At 36.1% G+C, this 25,778-nt stretch overlaps 1 protein-coding gene across 14 annotated transcripts in view; it reads right to left on the bottom strand.

Moving 5' to 3' along the window:
- Nucleotides 1-25,778, bottom strand: part of LOC139966802 (neuron navigator 2-like) — a 312,370-nt gene that overhangs the window by 133,372 nt on the left and 153,220 nt on the right. For 12 of the 14 annotated variants that reach the window (XM_071970227.1, XM_071970208.1, XM_071970193.1 and 9 more), the window contains 2 exons: nt 3,347-3,464; nt 1,477-1,529 (listed from right to left, as the gene is read on the bottom strand). In XM_071970227.1, the coding sequence (XP_071826328.1) occupies nt 1,477-1,529; nt 3,347-3,464 (171 nt within the window). Of the gene's footprint in view, nt 1-1,476; nt 1,530-3,346; nt 3,465-22,315; nt 22,523-23,946; nt 23,989-25,778 lie in introns of those variants that run through there. The other 2 variants (XM_071970252.1, XM_071970217.1) reach the window with 2 other exon arrangements.

The raw sequence follows: 25,778 nt of genomic DNA, 5'->3' as shown, positions 1-25,778 counted from the left end.
ATCAATTATTTTAACCTTGTCTTTGTTAATAATATCGGATGCTATCTCATCATTTGGATCTGCTGCTATATAAGTAGATCACCCCTCCACCGCCCCCTCCCCCCCCCCTCTAGTATGACCATATGCGTTCAAGTATGTGTCTCTTTCAATATATACTGCTAAGTAGACAGCTCAATAACTTGAGATTGTTTCTCTAACAGCCTTAAGAAGCTCTCAATCTCAGAGAATCGATATCGATTCCCGAGAGTGAGAACCGTATACCCCGCGTCTCCGTCCGTATTGAACGGACTCCCGGCGAGTAACAGAGAGACTCGTTAAATTGTCCGCTGAAACTCAATTTGAGAGGTCCAAATTGATCCCTGCTCAAACGTCAACAGATGCAATCTACTGTGATCGGTATTATTATATTTCGTCATATTTCGTAATATTTCATCCAATCTTTCTGGACGATACGTCGTAATTCCTCACGATCTTGACGACGATCGACGTTGACCTAATTCGTGCCTCTCGCTTCGTTGGAGCCATTTATTATTCAGTGATTGGCTTTAACTCGGTGTGGAACGAAGATTAAACTCGGGTCCAGAGCCCGGCATTTACGGGACAAATTTTTTGCCATAAATATGTGCTTGCCTCAAGTTATTGAAACATAATATCCCTATACATCTCAGAAGGACAGACAGGGGGGCCTATACAGAGGTGAAGATCCTCACCACGAGCACGACATTGATGACTTTTTGTACGTAACACGACAAAGAAAAGAAAACCGAGAATCCAATTTTACCAGCAAGCTCGCTGAGAACTAAAGGTGACGAAGGACCAGACAAAACTGATTAAAACATAGAAAAAAACCTTCCCAATCAAAAATAAGAAAGAGAGGTCGCGGTCATTCCGATAAGTGAAACAGTCACAGGTCGCGCCATGCCAAAAAATCAAGACCATTTCATAGGAGGGAGAGAGAGAGTAAGATCATGGTGTTTAAAAACAACATGACAACAAATTTTTAATTACCTTTGTCCCTACCATGTATTCTGACTGGAATATTTATTTATACATACTAGCTGCTTTACATGGTAGAAACGACTGTCACAAGCACAAATTCAGGGCAAAATGATTAAAACAACAAACCTTTTCGATTATTTTGTCCGATATGGCTCCGGGCGATTTCACACATCTGGCTTCGGGTTACAGGTTTACAATATATTGGTGCAACCCAGCTGCCATGTGGACACCCACCCGCACTGTGTTAACTCTGTTTACCGTACCGATTCGGTTCTTTTGTCTTGCGACGATTGCACGAAATATTTCACTCGAAATGAAAAGAAACATATCTTCCCACTTAACTAGCACGCAGTGTTTACCTGCAGTTTACAGTTAATCGTTGTCATAAATAGTTTCCTTTCAACGGTAAACTATTCACTAATATTTTTTTGACAGACCGATTCTGTACATGTGACAAAGGAAAACTAATTGACTTACCATTTGAGTATTGGTGCGTGGAGAGCCATTTACAGCTGGGACTTTCTCGTCGACTGAAATGTAGAAAAACGAAAAGACAAGTTTTTACTTAATCACCGACAAAAACATCACTAAAGGACCCAATATATATAACCCATCTCTACGATTGATCAAAAAAGAAAAAAATCTGATTGTGATGGCAGATTTTGCACTGTCCTGTTTCTGATTCATCGTTGTATGAGTCAATCAGGCTGTCATTGAATATATATAATTGTAGAAATGAGCAGTTTTATAGCCTGCATTTATTAACAATACATGTACATAAGGTTGGAGATTTTCCATGAAATTGTTTTGTGCAAAATGCAGCACCATAAAATTCTCTTCAATACACTTTGTACAAAAAGCAAATATTTTAGCTTTTGAATTAGTCAATCTTCAACCAAATATAGTTAAAGGGGTAGTCTAGGAGTAATGCTTTTTTTTAAATATTTTTTTTAAATAAGACAAAGAAAGAGGGAGGTCAACTGAAACAAAAAATTGTTATTAATAGCAAACTTCAGCATAAAAAAAATTGTCAAACACAAACTTCTGCTACAGCAAACATTTTAGTCTTACATAATCTTCAAGCAAATAGTGTGTAAAAGATAATCTGTGAATAGATTATGATTTTTAATAAGAGATAGGGGAAAAAAGAGATAGGGGTACACTATGAAAGAAGAAAAAATAAGGTTTCAATGTTTGTAACTTTTTATAAGACTTCCCTCCAGAATTTTACTTCAAAATTAGGTTGATTCAAAATTTGAATACAATGCAATAATCCTTTATAAACTGTGACCATCACAAACACTTAACATAAAGTCGAAACCATACCTGTACCAAGATGAAAACAATAAAGTTGAAAAAGCAAAGTCCATTGTTGTTATCCACCATGTCATACGAACCCCTCCTACAGATGTAAATCTACACCCATTGATGAGAACTTCACAATGCACTAATATTGACAGCTTCAACAACCTTGGCCAATAAAACCCTGTCAGTGACATTAAGCTGTAAATTGTTTGCTATGACCTGCACCCCACCAACCCACACCTAAGCGGCACCCCACCCCCACCTAATCTACACCCCTCTATGATAACTTAACAATGCACTAATACTGACAGTTTCAATAACCTTGGCCAATAAAACCCTGTCAGTGACATTAAGCTATAAATTGTTTGCTATGACCTGCACCCCACCCACACATAACCTGCACCCCACCCACACATAACCTGCACCCCACCCACACCTAATCTACACCCCTCTATGATAACTTTACAATGTACTTACTAACAGCTTGAACAACCTTAGTCCAATAAAACCCCATTAGTAATGCTCAACTTGTGAATCTGCTGTAAGCTGCACCCCACCTACACCCCCTACCCACACCTAATCTACACCCCATTTATGATAACTTCACAATGTACTTACTAACAGCTTAAACAACCTTAGGCCAATAAAACCCCATTAGTGATGGTCAACTTGTAAATCTGCTGTAAGCTGCACCCCATCTACACCCCCCTACCCACACCTAATCTACACCCCATTTATGATAACTTCACAATGTACTTACTAACAGCTTAAACAACCTTAGGCCAATAAAACCCCATTAGTGATGGTCAACTTGTAAATCTGCTGTAAGCTGCACCCCACCTACACCCCCTACCCACACCTAATCTACACCCCATTTATGATAACTTCACAATGTACTTACTAACAGCTTAAACAACCTTAGGCCAATAAAACCCCATTAGTGATGGTCAACTTGTAAATCTGCTGTAAGCTGCACCCAATCTACACCCCCCTACCCACACCTAATCTACACCTTTTTATGATAACTTGACAATGTACTTACTGACAGCTTCAATAACCTTGGCCAATAAAACCCCATTAGTAACATCAACTTGTAAATCTGCTATAACCTGCTTGCTACCAGCCTTCTCCAGAAAGTGGTTGGCCCAGTCTGTATATATCTGAGAAAACCAAAGAAAAGATAAACCAATTAAGAATTAGACCCACAAAAGATGTACACCACTACATATTACAACCGCAAACAAATCATATTGCATATTCATGGCACAGAAAAAAAATAATTGTCAAGTCTGTTATTAATCATATCTTTAATATATCAGAATTAAAAAATAATCAAAGAAATAAGTTTAAAACAGAAAAGAACGATATAAAAAAAGTATATTTTGTAGCACATTCTCATGAAATGTTCAGCTATTTACAAATCTTTTGAAATAAGTTTAGAAATAATCATGAGAAGCAGTTACAATGCAGACATTTTGATCCAAGAGTGCCCGGCGATAGCAAAGATCGTCACTATACTTAGGGTGAAATATATATAGCTCTTTTAGAAGAGTGTATAATTCTGGGTTAATTGGTTTCAATCTCATTTGCAGCAATAAATTCTTTTCATTCCATTGACATTTATTTTTCAACTGTCCACTCAGCTCTCTGCTTTAGAATTTCTTTCATTTTTTTAATTTCACTTGACATACGTTTCAAATTTTACTTAAATACCAACCAAGATAAAGAGAGGACAAGAAAATATTGAGAACAAAATCGTGTAAAATTGGAATTTAATGATTTTGTCCAATAAGTCACTTTGTCTTCAAAAAGATATTAAAACACTGAACAGAATGCCATCTGTAATCACAATTTGTTTTAAATTTGTTGTAATCCTTCGTTTATGATGGTATATGCACATGTATGTGTATTAATTCTCCGCACCCTTCCCCCCCCCTTCCCTCTTAATCTTTCGACAATTATAATAATCTTGTGATCTAAATATTTAAATCTTACAGCAAGAATATTTAACAAAACTAGCCCCATTTTACTATACAAGATGAATGACGACCATTTAAACTGCCAATGTTGTTAAAGCAAAACTCCAACATTGAACCATGTACCATTTACAATTATTCAACGGTATAGCTACTGTGTATTATCATGTACTGAATCATGGAGCATATAAGGTACAGTACAATCCCAATAATTATCTTAACTCTTCTACCGCGGTATTTATTCCTGACAAACCAATTTCTCTCCCAACGAAACATTTCACACATCACTACACCTTCACGAGCCCCGTGGCTTTCTAACAAGAGCGCTGCGAACACACGCTAACGCTGAGAGTCACATCGTGAATAAAGACGATTAAAATAATAAAAAAAGAGAGAGATAAAATGGCTTCATCAATGAAATGCTACAGAATCCATCTCTAGCTTTCAAAAAGTTCAAACACCTCTCGATTCGTTCACAGCGCGGCAGCTCCAAGCTCGGAGCTGGTTTTCTTCAACTAATAGATTTACTTAGTGATTCACCCATTCTGTTTTTTTTTCTTTTCCCGAACTCTCACGCGAGGTAACATAGTTTCTATACTGGTAGTATAGTAAAGAGTATTCTACCATTAAGACACTCACTCAGAGATTCGACGATATATGAATGGACTATGATAACACATGCCAGTGTGCTTACTCACTCGATTGATTGTAACAATTACAGCTAGTGCTCATGCTTGTAGAGATTACAATTACATGCACAGGCCAAGCTTTTAGAGATAACATTAGGTTTACATGTATACTTTATATGTATATATCTATAATAAAACTTGAAATATTTTGGGGCAAAATTTCTTTACAAAGTATAAGGACTTTTATTCAGAGATATAAAAATATAATATATATATAGATATATATATAATATATATATATATATATATATATATATACATACACAGTTTAACGTTACTCCTCGACGACGAGGTCTGAAACATCTGAGTGACAGTACCAAGCAAGGAAGTATGCAGAAATAAAACATCTATGGCTGCCATTCTAGAGCTACCATGCTGTCACTGAGGTGGACATTTTCACATCTCTTGGTGGAGGTGTCAAGCAATAAAAGTCACACTGGACACAGAGATGACATAACCTGGCTAGAATATAAGTGTCTAATTGTGTCGGGGGATGGATTAGTCATCAGTCCAGAGGGTACAGAATTGTACAGGGTTTCTATACTGACTCTCAAATTATATAGCTGGGCAAATTTTTAACGGTCTTCTGGTCTTCCGAGGAGATGTTCGGAGGACGAGACGACCAAAATGAGCATTGGTCCATTGGAGGTTGTCCAATATGTAAAATGATAAATTAATTGTTTGCTTGCTTGTTTATTTGATTTTCCACAGATCATAATTTAAATATGTAAATGTGGAGGGAAGTCCTCTAAAAAGCCAATACGGGCTTAAAAAAGTAAAGGTCTCCCAAGGACATTGGAGAAATCAATTCCTCCATCACTTTGGAAATACTGAAATCAAAACAAAGTTAGTGGTAGACCTATGATCCACTCGAAGGAGAGTTTAACTGGCCCAAAGCTGGCGTATGTCTATACTCACCACACCTACACATCTTTCATCAAGTGAACATATTTGACTATTATTTGATGAGTCTGCTACATTTTATCGGACGACCAAATTAGCTGCTCGGACAACCAGACCGAAAGAGCTGGTTGTCCTAGGAATGACCAGAACAAAAAAATCCTGTTAAAACTTGACCTGTACTTCTACTCTGTACGTGTGCTTACCATTGTGGATCTGTACTTTATACTGGAAATCTAGTATACATATTCACTAGTGTATAATATATATAATTATTTGTGCTTGCCCTTAGAAACTTGTACTCATTCTGCAGGCGCGTATCCAGGATTTTCTAACCCGGGGGGCGCGAATTACTATCTAAGCGGAGCGCCACCATCGGTTGGCGCGCAGCGTACAAGAAAATTTCTGGTTTTGATACCCCCCCAGATCACCGGAAACGGCACTTCTCGGGCTTGAAATGACCAACCAGATGTACACTTTTGGCCTGAGAACCAAGTATTTCCTAATAGTTTTTTTTCCATCCATAACCTTTTTGAAGATTGTCAACCCGGCACACGTCATGTTCGACCTGATCGCATGTCCTGTGGGTCTTTGCTTTTGTAGGTGATCCTACGTCGCGGCCCACAATACCCGTCAGCCCCACTTTTCAAGGTTTTAAGCCCCAATTTGTTCAGAATTTGAAAATTCACATTTCTCGTGAATAAACTCACTTCAAAACATACCCATAATGTTGTACAAAATTTCATCTATGGACAACCAATATAGAAAAACTACCTTCAACCCCTAACAGACCGGTCAAAATTGCACGAGTAGAGGGAAGTGTGATGCAGAATGTTGGTCAGAAATGTTCGAAAATTCAGACACAGTTAATTTATTGGTGTACAAATATTAAACCTCTTATAACGGCTATTATAAAACTTGGTTGAAGGAAATGAAAAAATAGCAGATATTTCCGAAACCGAACACTACACACATAGGCGTAGGAGGCGCGGCGGCAGTGGCGGAGCTATAGGGGTATTGGTCAGGAGGGGCGAGAATGGTCTGTAGGGGCGCTTTCGACACTATCTAAGCGGAGCGCCACCACTGGTTGGCGCGTAGCGCACAGAAAAATTTTGAGTAAAGATACTCCCTAGATCGCCGGAAATGACCCTTTCAGGGCCTGGCTAATTTGCAGATAAACGAAGAATAGGGTGTCATCGCCAAATTACACCAACAAAATGTGACAAATGTCAATAAGTAGATGAGAGCGCAATAAAAAAGTCAATAATCTAGAATAAGTAAAAAGAGGTAAAGAGCTGAAAAAGGCGCCAGCAGTCCATTTGAGTCCGTCAGGGGGCGCATCCGCCCCCTGACCGTATGGACGCTCCGCCACTGCGCGGCGGGGGTGCAACCCCTAATTCGCCATTACTAATGTAAAAGAAACTTTTGACATAATTGGACCTCCATGCTTTTTATACATCTACATGAGACATGTCGTTGTTTACATTAGCATCCCGCGGTATACTGCGCAATTTTAACGGACCATACGGTACATGATGGCATGCGATGTAATAACCGATGCTTGCTTATATGATATTGACATTGACACGTTGAACGCGCGCTTCTCGCGCGAAAATTTTTGGTTATTTTTTCAGGCAAGTCGGACAGTTTTGAGGATTTTCATCCTGGAACGCCATTTTCATGCTCACTGATATGATGTGATATCTGCTGTTTGCGTTACAAATTCGAACAGGCGTGTAGCGAGGAATTTGCCAAGGGAGGGGCGAAGCCTGTAGGCAAATTACCTACGCGTAGCGCCACCATAGGTTGGCGCGAAGCGTACAAGAAAATTTTGGCCGATAATGCCTCCCAGATCGCTGGAAATGGCACTACCCAGGACCATTTGTTAGCGCGAAGCGTAGAAGCAAATTTTGGCCGAAAATGTCTCCCAGATCGCTGGAAATGACACTTCCCAGGCCTTGTAAGTTGCATCTAAGCACTTTCTTTTTTGAAATTACTTAGCGATATTATTTAAAAAATGCTGAATGGGGGGGGCGGTCGCCCCCATCCCAAAATGCGTCATGTTTCCCGACGACACGGTCGAGTTCGAGACCAGCCACAGTTGGTTTCATAGCACAATTCTACACACGCGTTATGATAGACCATATATAGTATATATATAGATCATTAGTGAGAGAGGAAAATGGAAACGTCAAAAAATGGAGTTGTCGGTGTAAGGGGTAGGGTGAGGCACACTTTTACGAAATCATTGATCCGTCACTGGCTACCCTTCAGCGCTGTAATGATGTCACTGTTCCTCTTTCTCTTCCCGGTGTCTTCGCGTTTTTCTTTTACTCCCTCCTTTTCTCCTTCTTCTCTCTTTCTTCTTTTTCTTTTCCCTTCCTTCCTCTCCTCCTCCTCTTTTTCCCCTCTTTTTTCCCTTTTTCTTCTCTTTTTTTTCTCTCCTCTTTTTCTTACCCGGGGGGCGCGCGCCCCCAATGCCCCCCCCTGGATACGCACCTGTTCTGGTACTCAGACCAAAGGGAATCCTACAATGTACTCACACTCCGACTGTAGTGCAAATCTACAGGGTAATGTCATATTATTACATCAAACACGCAGTGATGACATACATCATGCATGGCGGAATGTTCCTCCTGCAGATCCATGAACAATACAACATGTGACTTTAAACATATCCAGAACCAGCCGCAAAATGCATGAAACGAGGCCCGATGGTTTGTCACCTCAAATTTCAAGAGGAGCAAAATTTGACACTGTATTACTGCATAGTAGTATTTCTTTTTTCTGGTAATCAACTACAAAATAACACCATTCCCTCCCAATTCAATATCTCAGCCCTTAATTAATGCTAAAAATATATTTTCAAAAAATCACTCATATAAACACAGTGGCTATTCCATATTTGCTTAGCTTTTTTGCTAAGTACATAATATGAACAGTTTTAACATTTACTCAATCTCGCTAAAAGTAAACCTCCGTGCCATCCCGGTTTCATTAATAAAGAATTAGAGAGAGGCCTAGAAATGTCAATCAGTCTTAGTCATTGGAAAGAAGGAATAAAGAGAAAAGTAAAGAAGAAAACTTGGAAGGAAACCACCTTCTGAACCCAAAGAGATGGAATTCACTCCTCGGTGCTGAATCTTGTTAATTAATCGGAGACAGTCCATTGCACTGCAAGGAATCACTCAGTGCTCGTCTATTTAAGATGTTCATTAATATTGATACATGGACACAGTCGGTGTGAACTAGGCAACAACATGGTAGGCAACAACTTAGGCTTAGTCCACTGCACTGCAAAGTATCACTCAGTGCTCATCTAATTAAGATGGTCATTATTGATACATGGACACAGTTGGTATGAACTAGGCAACAACATTGTAGGCAACAACTTAGGCTTGAGAAATATCTAATATTAAACAAGATTATGGCACTTAATGGTTGTTGATTTTAAGCATATAATTCACCAACTGTTATACAAGTATTTGGGCTAAATTTGAACGCATTATTACTAAAAAACAATTTGTTGTTGATCAAACTAATAATTCCCTCTTAATTTGCTTTTACAAGAAATGCTGGTAAATGTCAGCAAGATATGTGTGACTCCATTCAGTGATCAACGGTTTTTTGCCTGGTCACATTCTATATACTGTACACCAGTTAATCAGATGAACAAACCTACTTGGGAGCGTTTAGTAAGTGAATAAAGCAGACCCCTTCACTCCCTCCTTATTTCCCAACCCCATTCCAAATCTTGCTCCAGCTAAACCATAGCTGTCACTTAAAACTATGTAGATGACACCTCAATACACATCAACTGCATCCTCCAAACTCTTCCTTCTATTAAAACAATTCCCAATCTGACCTTTTCAAGTGAAAGGAACCTCACAAGAAAGTATTTCATTTGGTTATTTAACCTTTTTTCTTTTTACAAGCAAAACTGCAATGCCATTGCTGTGTCATATGTTAGCATGCACATTCTTTAAAAAGAGACCCTCATCGCTACCTCAATTTTCAAATTCCTCTACAGCTATTACTTGGACCACGCACAACACAACAACTTTAAGAAATATCCAAACTGGCTATAAATCATGGCGATACGGATACCCCATACAAGTTTTTATAATTACCGATCAGGACGTTCGGGGAATCGACGGTTATACATAGGCTATCCGCATTCAGAAACTGAGCATAAAAAACGCTTACGGCTTATGGCCGTTCATCTTGGAAATGTAAACTTCTCTTCACCGCATAAACAATTTTTTTCCCCCCTTGCTATCACCTACGACCCATGCCATTAGCAGCATATCGGATGACCATTATGTCAACAGAGCATTACGGCAAAGAACGGAAAGACAAATGCTATCATTTTGAATATTCTTCTGGTTTATCCTTTAAGTGTCTCCGTTAAGATTTACAATGCAAACACCAGCTTTGATGAAGATTTGCGGCCTATTCTGCTTTAAATAATTATCACAGACTGGAAGATGAAAAGATTGCTCCCACTGACTGTACTCCATCTGATAAATAAAATCAATTCCATTCAAACCATTTTCCATCTCTAAATTGGAAAGGCTGATGGTTTCATTTCACAATTTAAATGGAAAGTTGCTGTGTTTCCTAAATATACCCAGGTAAACAAATTATTGCGTTTTCCTTTCTTCTAACGATGTCTCTGATAGAGAAAAGATCGAGATATGAATATTTGAAAAGTTCATTATCGGCCGTGAAACTTATATAGTCTCTTTAAGTAATTCTGCTATTTTTGCTAAAATTGCCCCAAAATTTTAGGAATTTCCAAATGAGGGATAATGGCGTTACCGGCTAATACGTCAGGAATAGGGAGGGAGGAGGGGCGGCTTTTTCATCTCTTTGTTGTTACGTAAACTACCTTATAATAAGAAATAAAATTATAAATATAAAATCTATACTTTGAAGTCAACTATTAAAGTGAAAGAAACTCAGTATAAATGAATCCTTTTCTTTTTAAGTTACAAAAACTCATGTGAAAATATTCCTTTTTAATGTACACATTGCGCAGCTTTGTACAGCTGGTCAAACGGAGGATTATTGGAGCTGCTTGACACATGATGACCCATGCATAACGTTATTGCTTCATCACCTTTGTCAGTTTATTTTCATTCGTGTATTTGGAGTAGTACACTTAAATTATAATTTTACTAAACCTTGGCTATAAAAAACAAAATCTAGTAATACTCATATCATCGCACCTGCATGGAATTGGGATTAAGAGAACAATCTCTATAATTTTACTCAAAAACATGGAAAAAAAGTTGAATATCACATGCAACTACTGTAGTAGCACAAGCACAATCAACTAACAACAATTTCCAAATCTGAAAAAATACTGACTACTGTATACTAAAAATATCATTTTCTCACTTTCATTTTTATGATTATTTTGGTTAAAATATATCAGGTTGAGTCACATTCACACTGATTTTTTCATTCATGTTATGCCATGATAGTAAAGTGAAATTACCAATTTGTTTTTGATTTTTTCTTTACCTAGCTGAAAAGCTGAACGTAGCTCCATTTCTATATATGGCAAAGCGACACCTCTTACTGATAGGCATCCGAAAACGAGTGCAGATCTATATTTAAAGGCAAAACTGATCAATTTACAACAAGCAATCATGTAACCCGAAGCCAGTAAACTTGTACAAAACCTTTCATTTCACTCACTTTACGTTGTTTATTTATAGCCATTTGCAAAATGTATGTGTATATCCACTGATCAAATAATCATGGCATTTTTTCTCTCATTTTTCCCCCCCTGTTCTTTACTTTTTATCCTTTTTTTTAGCTTTTATTCTTCTGTTTTTAAACAGCAATGTTACTTCTCTTTTCGAATTTTCAACAAATGTTCCAAACCTTCTCTCCTGGACGAATGTCTCTTTTAGCCTCTTATTTACTCCACACGACTGATTGATAAAAATGCCTTGAAAATTTCCTGTCAATGTCATTGCTCTCCCAGATGAGCAACGGTTGCCAAGGTAACTCGATTGCTAATCAGTAAAAGAAGGCTAGCAATCTACGAGATGTTTTCTATGGTAACATTCGACGGCGAGCCTGTCGCGCTGAAACTAACACACCGAATTTTGAATGAGATCTCAAAGTCCTTCAATTAAGCTAACTGTCATATTTGCCGTTTGCAAACTTTTCAGTCAACATTTTAAAGGAACATTATAGCTTGAAAATTGATCCGGTTGCAAATGTACAAACTTTTGTCAATGGCATTATTAAAGGGAATATAGCTTTAAGTTTGATCCAATCCCAAATGTGCAAATTGTGTCGATTAAACATAACTTGAAATTTGATCCAGTCCCAAATCTGGTAACCTTTGATGATCGTTATTAAAGGAAAATAGCTTGAAATTTGATTTAGTCCCAAATGTGCAAACTTTTGTCCATTGTTTTAAAGGAAAATATCTTAAACTATTATCCAGTCCTAAATGTGACAAGTTTGGTCAATGGTGTTAAGGAAAATGATTTAATCAGGGTCCAAATTATTTCAAAGCTTATGCACACAGAAACTCAATTTGGGAATGGCAACTAAAATTTCCACTGCCTTCCTTAAGGTCCTTTCTTCCATCCTCCTCACGTCATCACATCTATCTGAAGGTAACTGTATACATCACCTATCAAAGACGATATTGTCTTGATAAACGGACACAAAGTTTTCAAAGGCAGACGTTCAACTTACATTATACAGATCAAAACATTTACTCATGTTATCTGACAATTACATTTATGTATATGGAACATATACTTATGACAGCAATAACAGTCCTCACATACATTCGCCATGTCTCTTAAAAACTAACATTCTCCCCAAATAGCACTGCCTGTAAAGAGCATTATATCTATCACCATGGTAACAGAACATCTGTCAAGCTTTGAATATAGTTCTGAGTCTTCTGTATATTTATGGAATCAATCAATCCATTAGATTTGGAGTACCTACGATTGATTGCGTTCGTCTCGAGTTTGTGCCTGTATTTGCTGTTGACAATATATGCTGAGGAACACAGATCTATATATGATGACATTTTAAAGTTTGTATAGGAAATACCATGTATTTAAAGTCACACAAGTTGAGTTAATGTAAAGCCTAAACCCACATAAACTGGAGTAATTTAGAGGATAGAAAAGGTCTAACAGTGACTAGCTTTCATTTTTCATTTCCCTTCATGGATCATTAAACTGTATAGATTAATTGATGGGACTTTTAACATGCAGGTCCAATATTTACCTATGGATTTACAGGGAATAGTTTACTGTTGCTATAAAGGTACACTGGTAATTCAAAAGTTATTGAAATTTGCCTTTCATGAAAATACTGACAAAAAATTGAAAGTTTTGAAGACAAAAAAAAAATACAAACATACAAAAAAATGCAATTAAAAATTAACAGTTTTATAACATGCAGGTTACATATAGCATTTTACCCACTTATTTCTTTTTAAGACTATAATGCCTCAATCGAATTATAGTATAGCCTTATGTGGTTAGGTTGGGCACAGTATATCACTCTGATGATCTGAAATCTACTGCTACGACGCTATAACCCGATGAATTAAGTGACAGTATATGAAGGGAAAAATCTTGGTGCGTAATTGGCACGAAGCCAAGTTCCAAATGATAGTCAAACGATAAATGACAACCTGAATGAGGAAACATTAAGTTGCAGTCTCTGTTTACGTGATTGTTATTGCCGGAATAATCTCTGATCCGAAATGGAGCTTGGTTTGGAGAGCATGCATGGGATGATATTTACGACCAAGCGGAAGATGAATAACATAAAGAAGCAGGGAATCCCTCACAATTAATTTTGCAGCAAAGAGGAAAAAAGGGAGCCATTTTTGTTTTAATACCTAGTTTTCCATTTCATATTCATTTTAAAGGAGATACAAAGAAAAAAGTTAAGCCATCTTCTTTAGCTTTCTGACTGTGACCTTCATGATGAACAATTAACTCCTCCAAATGGCTACGAAAAAAAAAAAACTTGTTTCTTTTGACAAATATCTTGTAGTTCAAAAGTCATGACTGGAAGTTGTCATTCAGTAATTCGGTGATGTCACATTGCCACTAGAAGCTGAAGTCCTTTTTAATACCTCCTCTTTGTTTATCAAGAGAGAATGTTACCTGTGACTGTTGAAACTGAAACTAATGACATCATTTATAGACCATATTATCATATTCAATATAAGTATTAACATTCAGTATCTTCAAAACCCATCTCTTATACAGAAAGACAAAAAGAAATAAACATTGTATAAGAAATACATATAAAGTCAAACCACATGCATCTTGATGATGTCATAGTTAGACTTGATCAAGTCTCCAGCCTTGTGTGTGAAGGATCATTAAAATCTGGGATATCTCCCAATATGAATTTAAGAATTCTCTGTTGTTTTTCACAGTTAATTTCTTTCACGTGTGGACCAATGTCAACAATGGTTGGGTGTATATTGTCTGAAACTGGAAGATTGGATTGCAAAGGATTTCTTCATTTATTTATAGTTACTCTAGTTACTTCAAGGATCCAAGCCATGCAGGCTTGTAGTATGAGTACCATGTGCATAAGTACTAGTAAACCAAGTACAAGGGGTACCGTTATTTATTTTCCGCACACGTTACTTTCCGCTGAAACAAAACGGTGTTTTCCGCAAACAAATTTGTCAGCGGAACACAACATTTTTTTCAGCGGAAAGTAACATTTTTTTTTTGGAGGAACAGAATAACTTACTGAATTGATTAGGCACATGGAATGATTTAGGAATATGGAGAAGATAGGATTTAACTGTAACAGGATAAATCGGCCATGATTTTAGATGTAACTTGTGAGAAAGGTGGTGCAAAATGCGTGTTCGGTTATTAAAACAGCCCTTACTTATACAGCCATTTCCAGCGAAAATCAAAGATACCGCCTTTTACAACTTTTTTTTTTTTAAACTATCATTACGCAGACCGCAGTCTTAATACTTTATTAGATAGTCAATCCTTCATAACGCGGGCGTCCTTTTGCCTCATACTTCTTTAATAATCCCTAATTACACACCCCCAAGCCTCCTCTATATTATAAGCAGCTTAACTTTTCTGACATGAACTCAGTCTAACCATCCTTTATCGACGTTCTTTGATACTTTCTCATGTTATTTTAATCATCCTGCCTGAATTTGGTATACTAAAATTGCGGAAAAATATAGTATACAAGAAAGTGAAAAAAGAGGTGTTTTCCACAGAAGAATTTTTTCAGCGGAAAGTAATCAGCGGAAAGAAACGTATGCGGAAAACAACTGAAACCAAGTACAAGTATGAGTACGTGACTGTTAGTGTGCGTACAAGACTTCTAAAATGGCCTAAACATTAGTACAAATCCATGATGACTAGCACGGAGACAAGGAGAGGCAGCTATGTTATGTTAGAGTATGAATGAGTATACAGACCATCATTATACAAGTCTTATCCAATCAGGTTATTACATATCTGTGGCCAGCAGTTACCATGGCAGGGTGCAAGGCACTATTATCATACTCTACACCACACAGCGTTGACATGTTGACATGATTGTGCAGGCAGCTCATTGAAATACCTTCTATGACATACCATTAAATCATCCTATTGATGAGATTCACTCTTTAGTATACATGAAGTGTGTTGATATCATACACGTCTATGTAATAAACTGGGCTTCACAAGCTCAAAATAGTTAACTGTTGAGGCAACTCATGGTTAGATCAATTCAGAGAACATCTACAAAACTTTTTATATTTTTTTTGATGGGAAGTTTGTCACTTTTTAGTCTTTATAGAAATAAAAATATAAAATTGTCAAAAACTAATGTTATACTTTGCATAGAACAATTTAATGTGTATAAATTACATTATGCACAGTATGAATGTTCATCACATATTATTATTCCTCAGAGACCACTAAGTCAATCCCTGTGCAAAATTAGCCCAATTTGCAGAGAATTATCCAAAAAATGTCTGAATGAGAATGCTTCAAAATTTGTCAGCTAATTTACAAAAGGAATATTCAACAATATTTTACCTTTTCCACAGGATGATTATTCATCAGGTATTATACCTCAGAGACCAATGAGTCAAACCCTGTCCATTATTAGTCCACATTGCACAGAAATATCAAAATAATTTGCATTTTGCTCGGATGATATATTGTGCACATATATTTGGTACTTGTCTAAATGCACAAAGCTACAGAACTCATTAATTGCCACATGCATGTAGTGTCTGTGGTACATGCTATAAACATAATCTCGTACCATGAGGTATATATATATATGTATATAAATATATATAAATATAAATATATATATATATATATATATATATAAATATATATATAAATATATATATATATATATATATATATACATTAATATACATAGCTCGTACCAGGAGGTATTTAATCATCAACAGACATATGTCATGGAACAATACCCTAGTGAACAAACAACTCATTTTTCATTAAATTGGAATATATTTGTATTAATCCCAAAGGTGAGATATCTACCCTCAACATTACCTATATAAGTATTATGACTGCACCGCTTTCCTAAGCACTTTGCAATTTATAATAAAATTTTGGCGAGGATAATATTTATACACAATCATTCATAATTCATCATAAGATGGTTGATTAGGCCGGCCGTTCAAAGAACTAAAGGGTTTTTGAGCTTTCTATCATGATTAAATAGCATGTTTCTCTTTATCCCTCTCAGCTCTCTCAATTAACATGCATGTACTGAAAAACATTTATTGATGACCCAAAATGAACAAAATCTATATTGCTCGATGCTAAACATACTGCCAAATTATGACAATTCTTAAGAAAAGTAATTTGAACGAATAAAAAAACCTCAATGACATCAAATGTTTCAAGCGCATGAATGAATACAGACATATACCTCGGGTCTCTCAGCTGCCGGTATTGATCTATGATATCAATTTCAGTCGACATGAACATAATTGATACCGACAGACACAAAGCTCTGTGATGAGTGATATCATATTACATCATTAGTACTATGACTGACAGTATGTATATATCTACCATAATAAGTACTTGTTACATAAATTGCCACATTACATAGTCCCGAGTTCGAGTCACTCCAGGATTAATGTATGTCGTCCAGTTACAGAGTTGTTGACAATTAACAATTCATAATCATGGACGTTAAATATGAATGTAAGAGACTGACTTCGGTCAGCTTGCGGATTTGATTATAAGCCAATGATGGCTTCTTCGCGAGTTCCTGCTTGCAGGAGGATCTAAAATACATACATACATAGGCTTAAATAGGTCGTTTTCTGTTTCTATGTAATTGCTCATTACATATTCATGAAGTGGGTGCAGTTATGGAAATCAAACAGTTGAAAAGTTCGTTATCAGCAATGCGTGCATGATTATTGTGTAGTTTTGTGCACTCGACAAATCAGAATGTGTTGCTGTTTGTGAGCAGGGATTGCACTACATGATATTATACATATATATATATATATATATATATATATATATATATATATAGATATATATATATATATATAGATATATATATATATCAACTTGTAGTGTAAATACTGTAGCTGAGGGAAAGAATAAATCTTTGCTTTGAGCCCTCGATTTTGTTCATGTGAATCTTGTTTTTACTTGCTTTCTTTTGTCTTTTACCACATAATTAGGATAAACTGATCTTTATGACTTAATTATGATAAACTGAAGTTTTTGTTTGATTTGTGTTAACCTGCCAGTTAATGTGACATTATAAGCAGCTGTTTACACACAATTTTTTGATTTACTATTTTGTTTCTCTTTCCCTGTAATTCGCCTCAATGTAGTGTTTAGCACGCACGTTCTTTGAAATCACAGAGTTCTACATGATCTTTTGCTCTAAATTCTGTCAACTGAGGGGAGCTAGCTCTGCCTTAGCAACCATCTAGCATATATTCAGCTCTCCTGTATGTATTGTATGTATGTATGTATTGCATGTATGTATTGTATGTATTGATGTATGTATTGTATGTATGTATTGCATGTATGTATTGTATGTATTGATGTATGTATTGTATGTATGTATTGTATGTATTGATGTATGTATGTATTGTATGTATTGATACTAACTGTTCCCAGTCTTAGCTATTTACACACTTAAGTAGTTCAAATAAACTGAAAAAAGGGGGGGGGGGGGGAATTTAATACATCTTTTAAGCCTCCATTTCGCATTTGCTATACAACTAAGCTAGCCTATTGCCATTCCTTCTTTGCAACCTCTCTCCTAACTCGGCATTAAATTGCGACAAACTTTACATTTCCATTGCATTGCTCGTCACAGATATACTTCACTTTTAAACAGGTACTAGACTAAATGTGATCGAATAAATCCATCTCTCTCTCTCTCTCTCTCTTTGGCAAAACTAGGTTTCACATTATATCTGGTGAAATGTTACAAGCAATCGTGTTTTTTATTTACTTCACAATCTAATTAAACAGTTAGAAGCACATTTCCCCCTCTGGAAGTATCTTCTCTGTGCTTCACGATGGAATTTCACGTCAACATTGAAAAAGCTGTTGAAGAGTTTGCTAAAACCATTTTTCAATTATCCAATATCCTATTTCTCGTATGTATCAATTTCTTAACTGCTTGTGGCTCGTTTGTTTTTGTTCCAGCATTGGAAGAACAGTGTTTTACATCCTGCGAGGGTTATGATACGTCTATTGGTTACAGATACCTTCTGAATTGACACACGTATTCTATATGAAAAAGACATTTTTCCAAATGCCACTTTCTTTAGCCCAGAGGTGTATAAAAGATTTTCTTAATTTTACAGATATCAATCTCACAGAGAAGCAAAGAGAGAATAAAAATGCCACAGAGAATGTGGTGAACAAGACGGTGAAAGAGTTTTTCAACCTGTGGGTAAAATTTAAATGATACACACAGCTCCTTCATTAAAGTTTAGTGTTCAAGGTTTCTCTCTGCATATTACATGATATTGACAGTGTATCCCTAGCTGTTACAAACTACAGTTATTAAAATTCAGCTCTGTTCATCAGGTTCCTTTTTTTTTATGTCACTGAGTATTTTTGGTGCATAATGACGATCAGACTGTGCCATAGATTGATCTAGATGCACTGTTCTACTATGGTATGGATCCATCCGGTAGAGGTGTTTGTCATCACCCTCCTCCCCCCCCCCCCCCCACAACCCGCACCTTTCTCAACTTCACATAAAATTGAAAAAAGTATCTAAAAAGCACAAATGCTTTTTTACTGGGGCGAGGGGGGGAGGTATGGTCCCATGCATACCCCACCTAAATGGGAAATCAGATTCAACAACCCTAATGCCACTTGTGCTCCCTTATGAAATCCGGCATCTACCCCTGTACACTGTTCCATATAGTAGCTATTTAAAGTGAGTGTTTGTAAACAAACACTGTGCACGATGACACCAAATTAACCCCTACGTCCTAGCAATTATCTCAATAGTTCATAATAATAATAAATATAATAATATAATACAATAGGTCATAGCTGGAGCACAAAGTAGTGGATACAGGTTAAATTTAACTATCAAGCTATTTGGACTTTATGCTTACTACAGTATACTGTTATAATTTAACTGTTGATGACAAATCATTGTTTACATCATAATATATTCAAAAAGGGAATGTTAAATTGCAGTTTAGCAAGTAAAGTTATCTCACTTAACTAGTCATGTAATAAACCACTTTCCAATATAGGAAAGATTATGTCCTTACTAATCTGTCGATGCAATCTTTTTAATTTTTAATTTGTTATATACCAAAACGTAGAATGTTTATGACTACATTTTCATCAACATATAAATATTACGACTTCACACTTCGTACCGCTACCAGACTAAATCTTGTTTTAATTTACCTGTTCTCGCTTCTCCATATTTCACTGAATCTCTTCGTGTCACAACAGCGTACGAGAGTCCAACATAATCGTATCAGCCTGAACGTACTAATAGTGCCTATACTTCCCCATAGTGTTGAAACCAATACAGTGGGCTAGTTGGAAATATCATAGTTTTACGAACTATTAAATATGAAAGAAAATCCAGTTCGGTGATATTTACTAAGAAAACTCTTCCAACGGCTGGAAAATCACTTATTTGCACTTTTTGCTAGATGGATCATTTATATCAACTGCCTGAAGGGGAAGCCCCTTTATATCTGGATGGGGGGGAGTTAATTGATGTCCTAGGCTCTACATCTAACTGCTACAACCCTTTCGCCCTCAAGGCTCGGTAACGGATTGGCACAAAAGAAAGATTCCATCTCTGTTAGATCACTTTGTCCAATTTTCTTACAGACCATGCGAAAAATCAATAAAAGGAATCCCGATACGAGTACAGAGTTTTTCCAATCAATTTCCAAAGAGAAGGGGTCAAGAAACCGCAAGTGATTGGGGAATTTTTTGGCAGAATTGTGCTAAGTTGGATGAATTTCTCCAGCCAGGGGCGCATGTATAGGTATAATTTTAAGAAGAAAAGGGTCACACACACCGTCTGGTGATATAACTCATAGTTTTGTCTGTTGTAAATCACTTGGGGAGATGAGAACAAATTTGTTGCAATCAAGGTCTAACAATTTGAAACAAACTGAATCAAATTTTGTAATATTAAATTTATCGCTTCTTTTGATATTGATGGAGTTTAATTTGTAATATTTACCCAAAAGTGAAAGTTTCAGCACTGAAAGAAGTATATCACTGTATGGAAACTTATCACGTAACTCAAGCTTTATGAATAATTTTATAGAATAAAGTAGTCTACCAAAATACATCCAGGTTGTTTTATTTAACAACAACTATCTCCACATCACAATACCCTGCAGCCCATCCTCATCCCATAAAACGGCTGCTACTTATACTGTGTTATAGACAATGTGACACGATGTGAAAATTAACTTGGATTTTATGTGTACACAGTCACTTCATAAATTACCATATTTTTACTACGGTTTTCTTCTGTATGTTTATGCATCACAAATTTAGCAATAATCCCCATGTCTATGAACGTACAAAAGTCACATGAGATATTCCCAGAATGCAACGTTGTATCTTGTATTTCCTATGAATATGCATAACACATTTAGAATTGCAAAAACCTCATTTCAATGCCAAAAGAAATTTGCCATATAGCCTTCTCAACTGAAAAGTATACTTCTAAAGTGATTCAGAGATACTATATGTCATATTAATTATTATTCATATATTCATATATGCAATGCAATGAATATGATATCTTATAAAAAAAATCCTTACAGCTGCATTGAAAACCAGAAAGGAATTTGCAAATCTAATATGTGTAACGCTGCGAGCACATGATATCCGAATCTAAAGACCCTAAGGTAATGAATTGGACTATGTGGGACAGAACCATGTACTATAGAAATGTATCTAGCGTATTGTATTTTTTTACGCTACACATGTATCGAAGATTTTAGCTATGAAATTCAGTTGCATGAACCAAAGGAACATACATGTACCTACAAAAGCAGTAGCTAATTTACTACTAAGTTCATATTGCACTTGCATGCAAAAAAACAAAAGTCACTGTCTGTTTGAAAAAAAAACTTCATTAAATCTCAATTATTATATCACCATGTGTGATATAACATTACAATCAATATGTTCCTCACATATCAAATGTAGTGTATTTTTTTTTTAAATTACCACTTAAAAATATGACTCAGTATATGAACAAAGGCAGAACATTTAAATCATCACAAACCTGACTAAAATTGCTAACGTACTGATATTAAATCTCTGTACATATAGGTCACATCCCATGCAACTACAGTTATACAAGTGACTCGAATGGGAAAAAATACCAATTAAGAAGGAGTATCTGGCAATCTAATGTATTATATTATGAATATTCATGCCAGTTATATCTTGGCTCACATATACAGTACATACACGATTCCAAGAAAATGTTGCATCATAGGTCACGTGACAACTTTCGAAGTACTTAGTTACAGACATGCTTGGAACGCCACAATTAACATTACCGTACAACTTAATCTACATTAGTTGAACAACTGCTACAAATACTCCATGGAGTATACATGTTGTTTTAGAGACGGAACTAATTATACATCTGATGCATAAAGTTTCCATACACATATATAAATAATAATAAATCATGGTTTAAGACAAACAAAATAACTGTTGACTTGCATTTCTATCTGATATATCACCAAAAGACCAGCTACAAAAATAAATATTTTTAACCAAAACTGCAAAAATTGTACCAGCTTCCCTACTGGGATGGGAACAATAACAATATATGTATTACGGTCTATGTACCCTACAGTATATAAATATATATGCAGTGAATACATGTGTTAATCACACACACAGGTACCTGTTTCTTGCCCGGAGTGGCATACATCTTCCTCTTATGATTTTTCCCTGCTCTGCCGATCTGCGGCGAGGAGTATAACCTCCCGTCCACCACTCTGCTAGCCATTTTCGAATCGATCTCTCATCCACCACCATGACTACATCCGAGCTATAATCCCCAAACCTCCACCTCCTCCTTCTTCTCTTCTGCTAATAGTCTCCTTCTTACTACTAGTACCCCTCGATCACTACTATTTGAACAGCCCTTTCGTCGTAGAAACGAACGAAACGTTATCGTCGGTCTTTTCCAAGCTACTAAAGATTCACCCTCCGAGCCGCAAAATTCATTCATAGGCTCAGGGCTTAGCTGACAAATTACTCGCACAGATGAATTATGTGTTTACGGCGGTAAAAGTAAAAAAAAAAACAGGAGACAGAGAGAGAGAAGGAATCGCAGGATGAGCCTGCCGATATGTGTTACTATACTGCTGGTGTCTCCAGTCAGTCTTGGAGGAATATATAGAGGAAGGGTAACAGGCAGAGGCAAGTCAGCTGGAAGTTGATGGAAAGATGCCCTGAGTTGAGATGAGATATTGGAAGATATCGTTTGTTTGTATCTCGTGGAGGGGAGAGAGACTAGTTTGATTGCCAAAAAAATGAAAAGTAATTTTGCAGTTCAAGTGGCAGATCATTATTCGTCCGTCGTGGAGGGCTTGGGCATTCTACGATAAGGGAGTTAAATCTGTTGGGGTGATTTATTGGTCAATTTAAGACAAATGATTACAAATCTATTCCCAGATGATTACAAAATAATCAATTTTCTGTCGGACTAATTTGAAATGGAAGAAAGCGAGGATATGACATCGACTATTGGATAAACAGTCGTGTATATATATATATATATATATATATATATATATATATATATATATATATATATATATATATATATATATATATATATATATATATTATATAGATACGAATTGTGAAATTTCAATTGTGTATATAGCAGATTTAACAGACCAAGGGAAGAAAGAATTGGAACTTTCGAGTAACCGCTCGTCAACACTCTGCTGTTAATTGTTTCTATGCTGCCTCTATGTTTAATACCAGGCATTCAATTTTACAACTTTACATCGACAAAATTCCCAAAATTAACACATCAAAATTGATTTTATTATTTTGTCACACCACTTTATAGCAAATGAATATATCGTGGTATTAACAGACAGATGTTTGTTATTACTGTAAAAAAAAGTTAACTGGTAACAAGAATAATTAATTACCAGCTAATTGCACCTTTCTGGATGAAAAGAATGTTTGTACGGAATATTGTGCACACACACGCACACTGTGAGTGTATATTTGGTGAGATAGGAATGTATTAAAATTAGAATTTTTGAAAGCAACCTGATGCAACTAGTTGAATATACCATCCTGGTTTTAATCTCTGCCACTGGTGGAATGAGGAGATTAGGCAAATAAGAGAAAAACACCCCTCATCATATTTACCATTAATCAACCCTTCTCCTTTTCTTTCTACTCCTCCACTGCCTTCCCTTCTCCCCTCCCTCCCCTTGCCCTCCCTCCCTGCCCCTCCTTCCCCCAAACTTTAAAATGTAGAAACAGGAATAATTCAATATTGTTTACCTTCGTAGAGGCTCTTGCAACAGCCATACCTCAATCGCATTGGGGTGTTATTCCATACCGATTAAAAACCGTTATTTCCTTCGAATAAATATTACATTCGAGTTAATGTTACATATTCAGATATCTCACTAACGTGGACTCCTTCAAACTGCCTACCAAATAAGGCGTCTGTGATCTTTACAGGCCAAATCCGAATCCACTGAATATTTTACAGCAGATAGTTTTACAAGTCTTTTCAAGTAAGTTGACCCTGGATAATATTCAGAAACACTTCTCAATGCAGCACAGAGCATATATCTAAAACATATCTCGATGCAGTCAGAAGTTGTAAAGGAAGTAGCAATGTTTACCTATTAGTCAACAAACCCATAGTCAACACTCCAAGTGATACACATGTCATAAATTTTATCCAAATGTCAACTTTACATTTAAAGGACCTCTTAAATTATGTGAAGTAGTGTCATAAAACAAGAACTTGTAAATTCCTCTGGTGGCCTTTGCAATAGCCTTTTTTTCCCTTTTTTTTTTATTATATCCCCTCTTTTCGTTTTTTTTTTTTCACTTGCGGCAATTTCAATCCAGTTTGTTATCGGAGCTACATCTTACTTGACAGATCGGAGACTTATAAAAGATATCAAAACTACGACAGAGAGTGAAAAACACCGAATATATGTGTCCAGTTTAATCCTCAGTTTGGTCCTTTCTCCAAAAAATATTTTTAGACAGTTTCATGAAATTCCGGCAGAACACATCTGATGAAGGGATGAATTTTAAGGTTGGAACTCTGATTCAAACATTTACAGATATCATCGGAGGTGTAACTACAGAAATAAATAGATAGGAGATACACCACAAACTCCTTATTAAATGTATCAATGAACAATTAGTTACACTAGTTACAGACTTTCTTTACAACGTCACTCCACACCGTTATCAGGTTTGGATCTTCTGCGGTAAAATATAAAATATTCCCCCCAAAACAGATGCGAAATGTTATTCTGGTTCTATCCAAAGGAAACTAACAAACTCAAATATTGCAGATTTTGAAGTGACAAGCAAAAACTAATCCATTTTAAAATGACACAAACAGATACGTATTCCTCACAGATGTCTCATTTTTCAAATATCAGGATATTGCTCCAAAAAGAAAACAAAACAGCCATCTGTTATTAAAACTCGATCATGATTTTAAAAATTTGCCCGATTAACGTGTCAGACTTAATTCGCTTCGATCCAAATGATACAATTCTTAGTAAATTGTCTTACTGTATATAAAATGATATCATTTTTTATATTATTTATTTATTATTATTTTTATTTCTTTTCTGGCTTTTTGCAGCTCAGAACAAATTGCATACGCTGTCAGTCATTCCACAAAGGTATTTTTTGAGTCGATACTCGAACAATAGCAAAATCCACGGCAACGCGCGAATTTGAGAATACGGAGAATTATTTGCTACGGACCTTCCAAAATACCAATTGATTTTACTTTGTTCTATGCGAGATGCTTCATAGTTTTCACACAAACACTCGTCCAGATCAATGAATAGGACAAAACAACATATCTAAAAGTCTCCATATATTTCTAAATTACGTTTGTCTCCCTTTCTTTTTTTTCATTACTTTCGATTTCAAATTCATGGCGAAGGCTTGATTGACATATAGATGATGAAAGGACATACCGACAAGGAATGGTAATAAGATTATATCACTCGCCCATTTCGTTTAAACATTTTCCAAATCCTATTGCCAAACATTACCACTTTTCAAGGAAAAAAAACTCTGCATCGCCATTTTCTTTCTAATTTGCATATTGCATGGTATTTACAGGT

This window comes from Apostichopus japonicus, chromosome 1 (genome assembly GCF_037975245.1).
Source record: "Apostichopus japonicus isolate 1M-3 chromosome 1, ASM3797524v1, whole genome shotgun sequence".
Taxonomy (NCBI): Eukaryota; Metazoa; Echinodermata; class Holothuroidea; order Aspidochirotida; family Stichopodidae; genus Apostichopus; species Apostichopus japonicus.
Note: the sequence above shows the minus strand (reverse complement) of the source record. Positions and strands in the feature narration are given on the sequence as shown.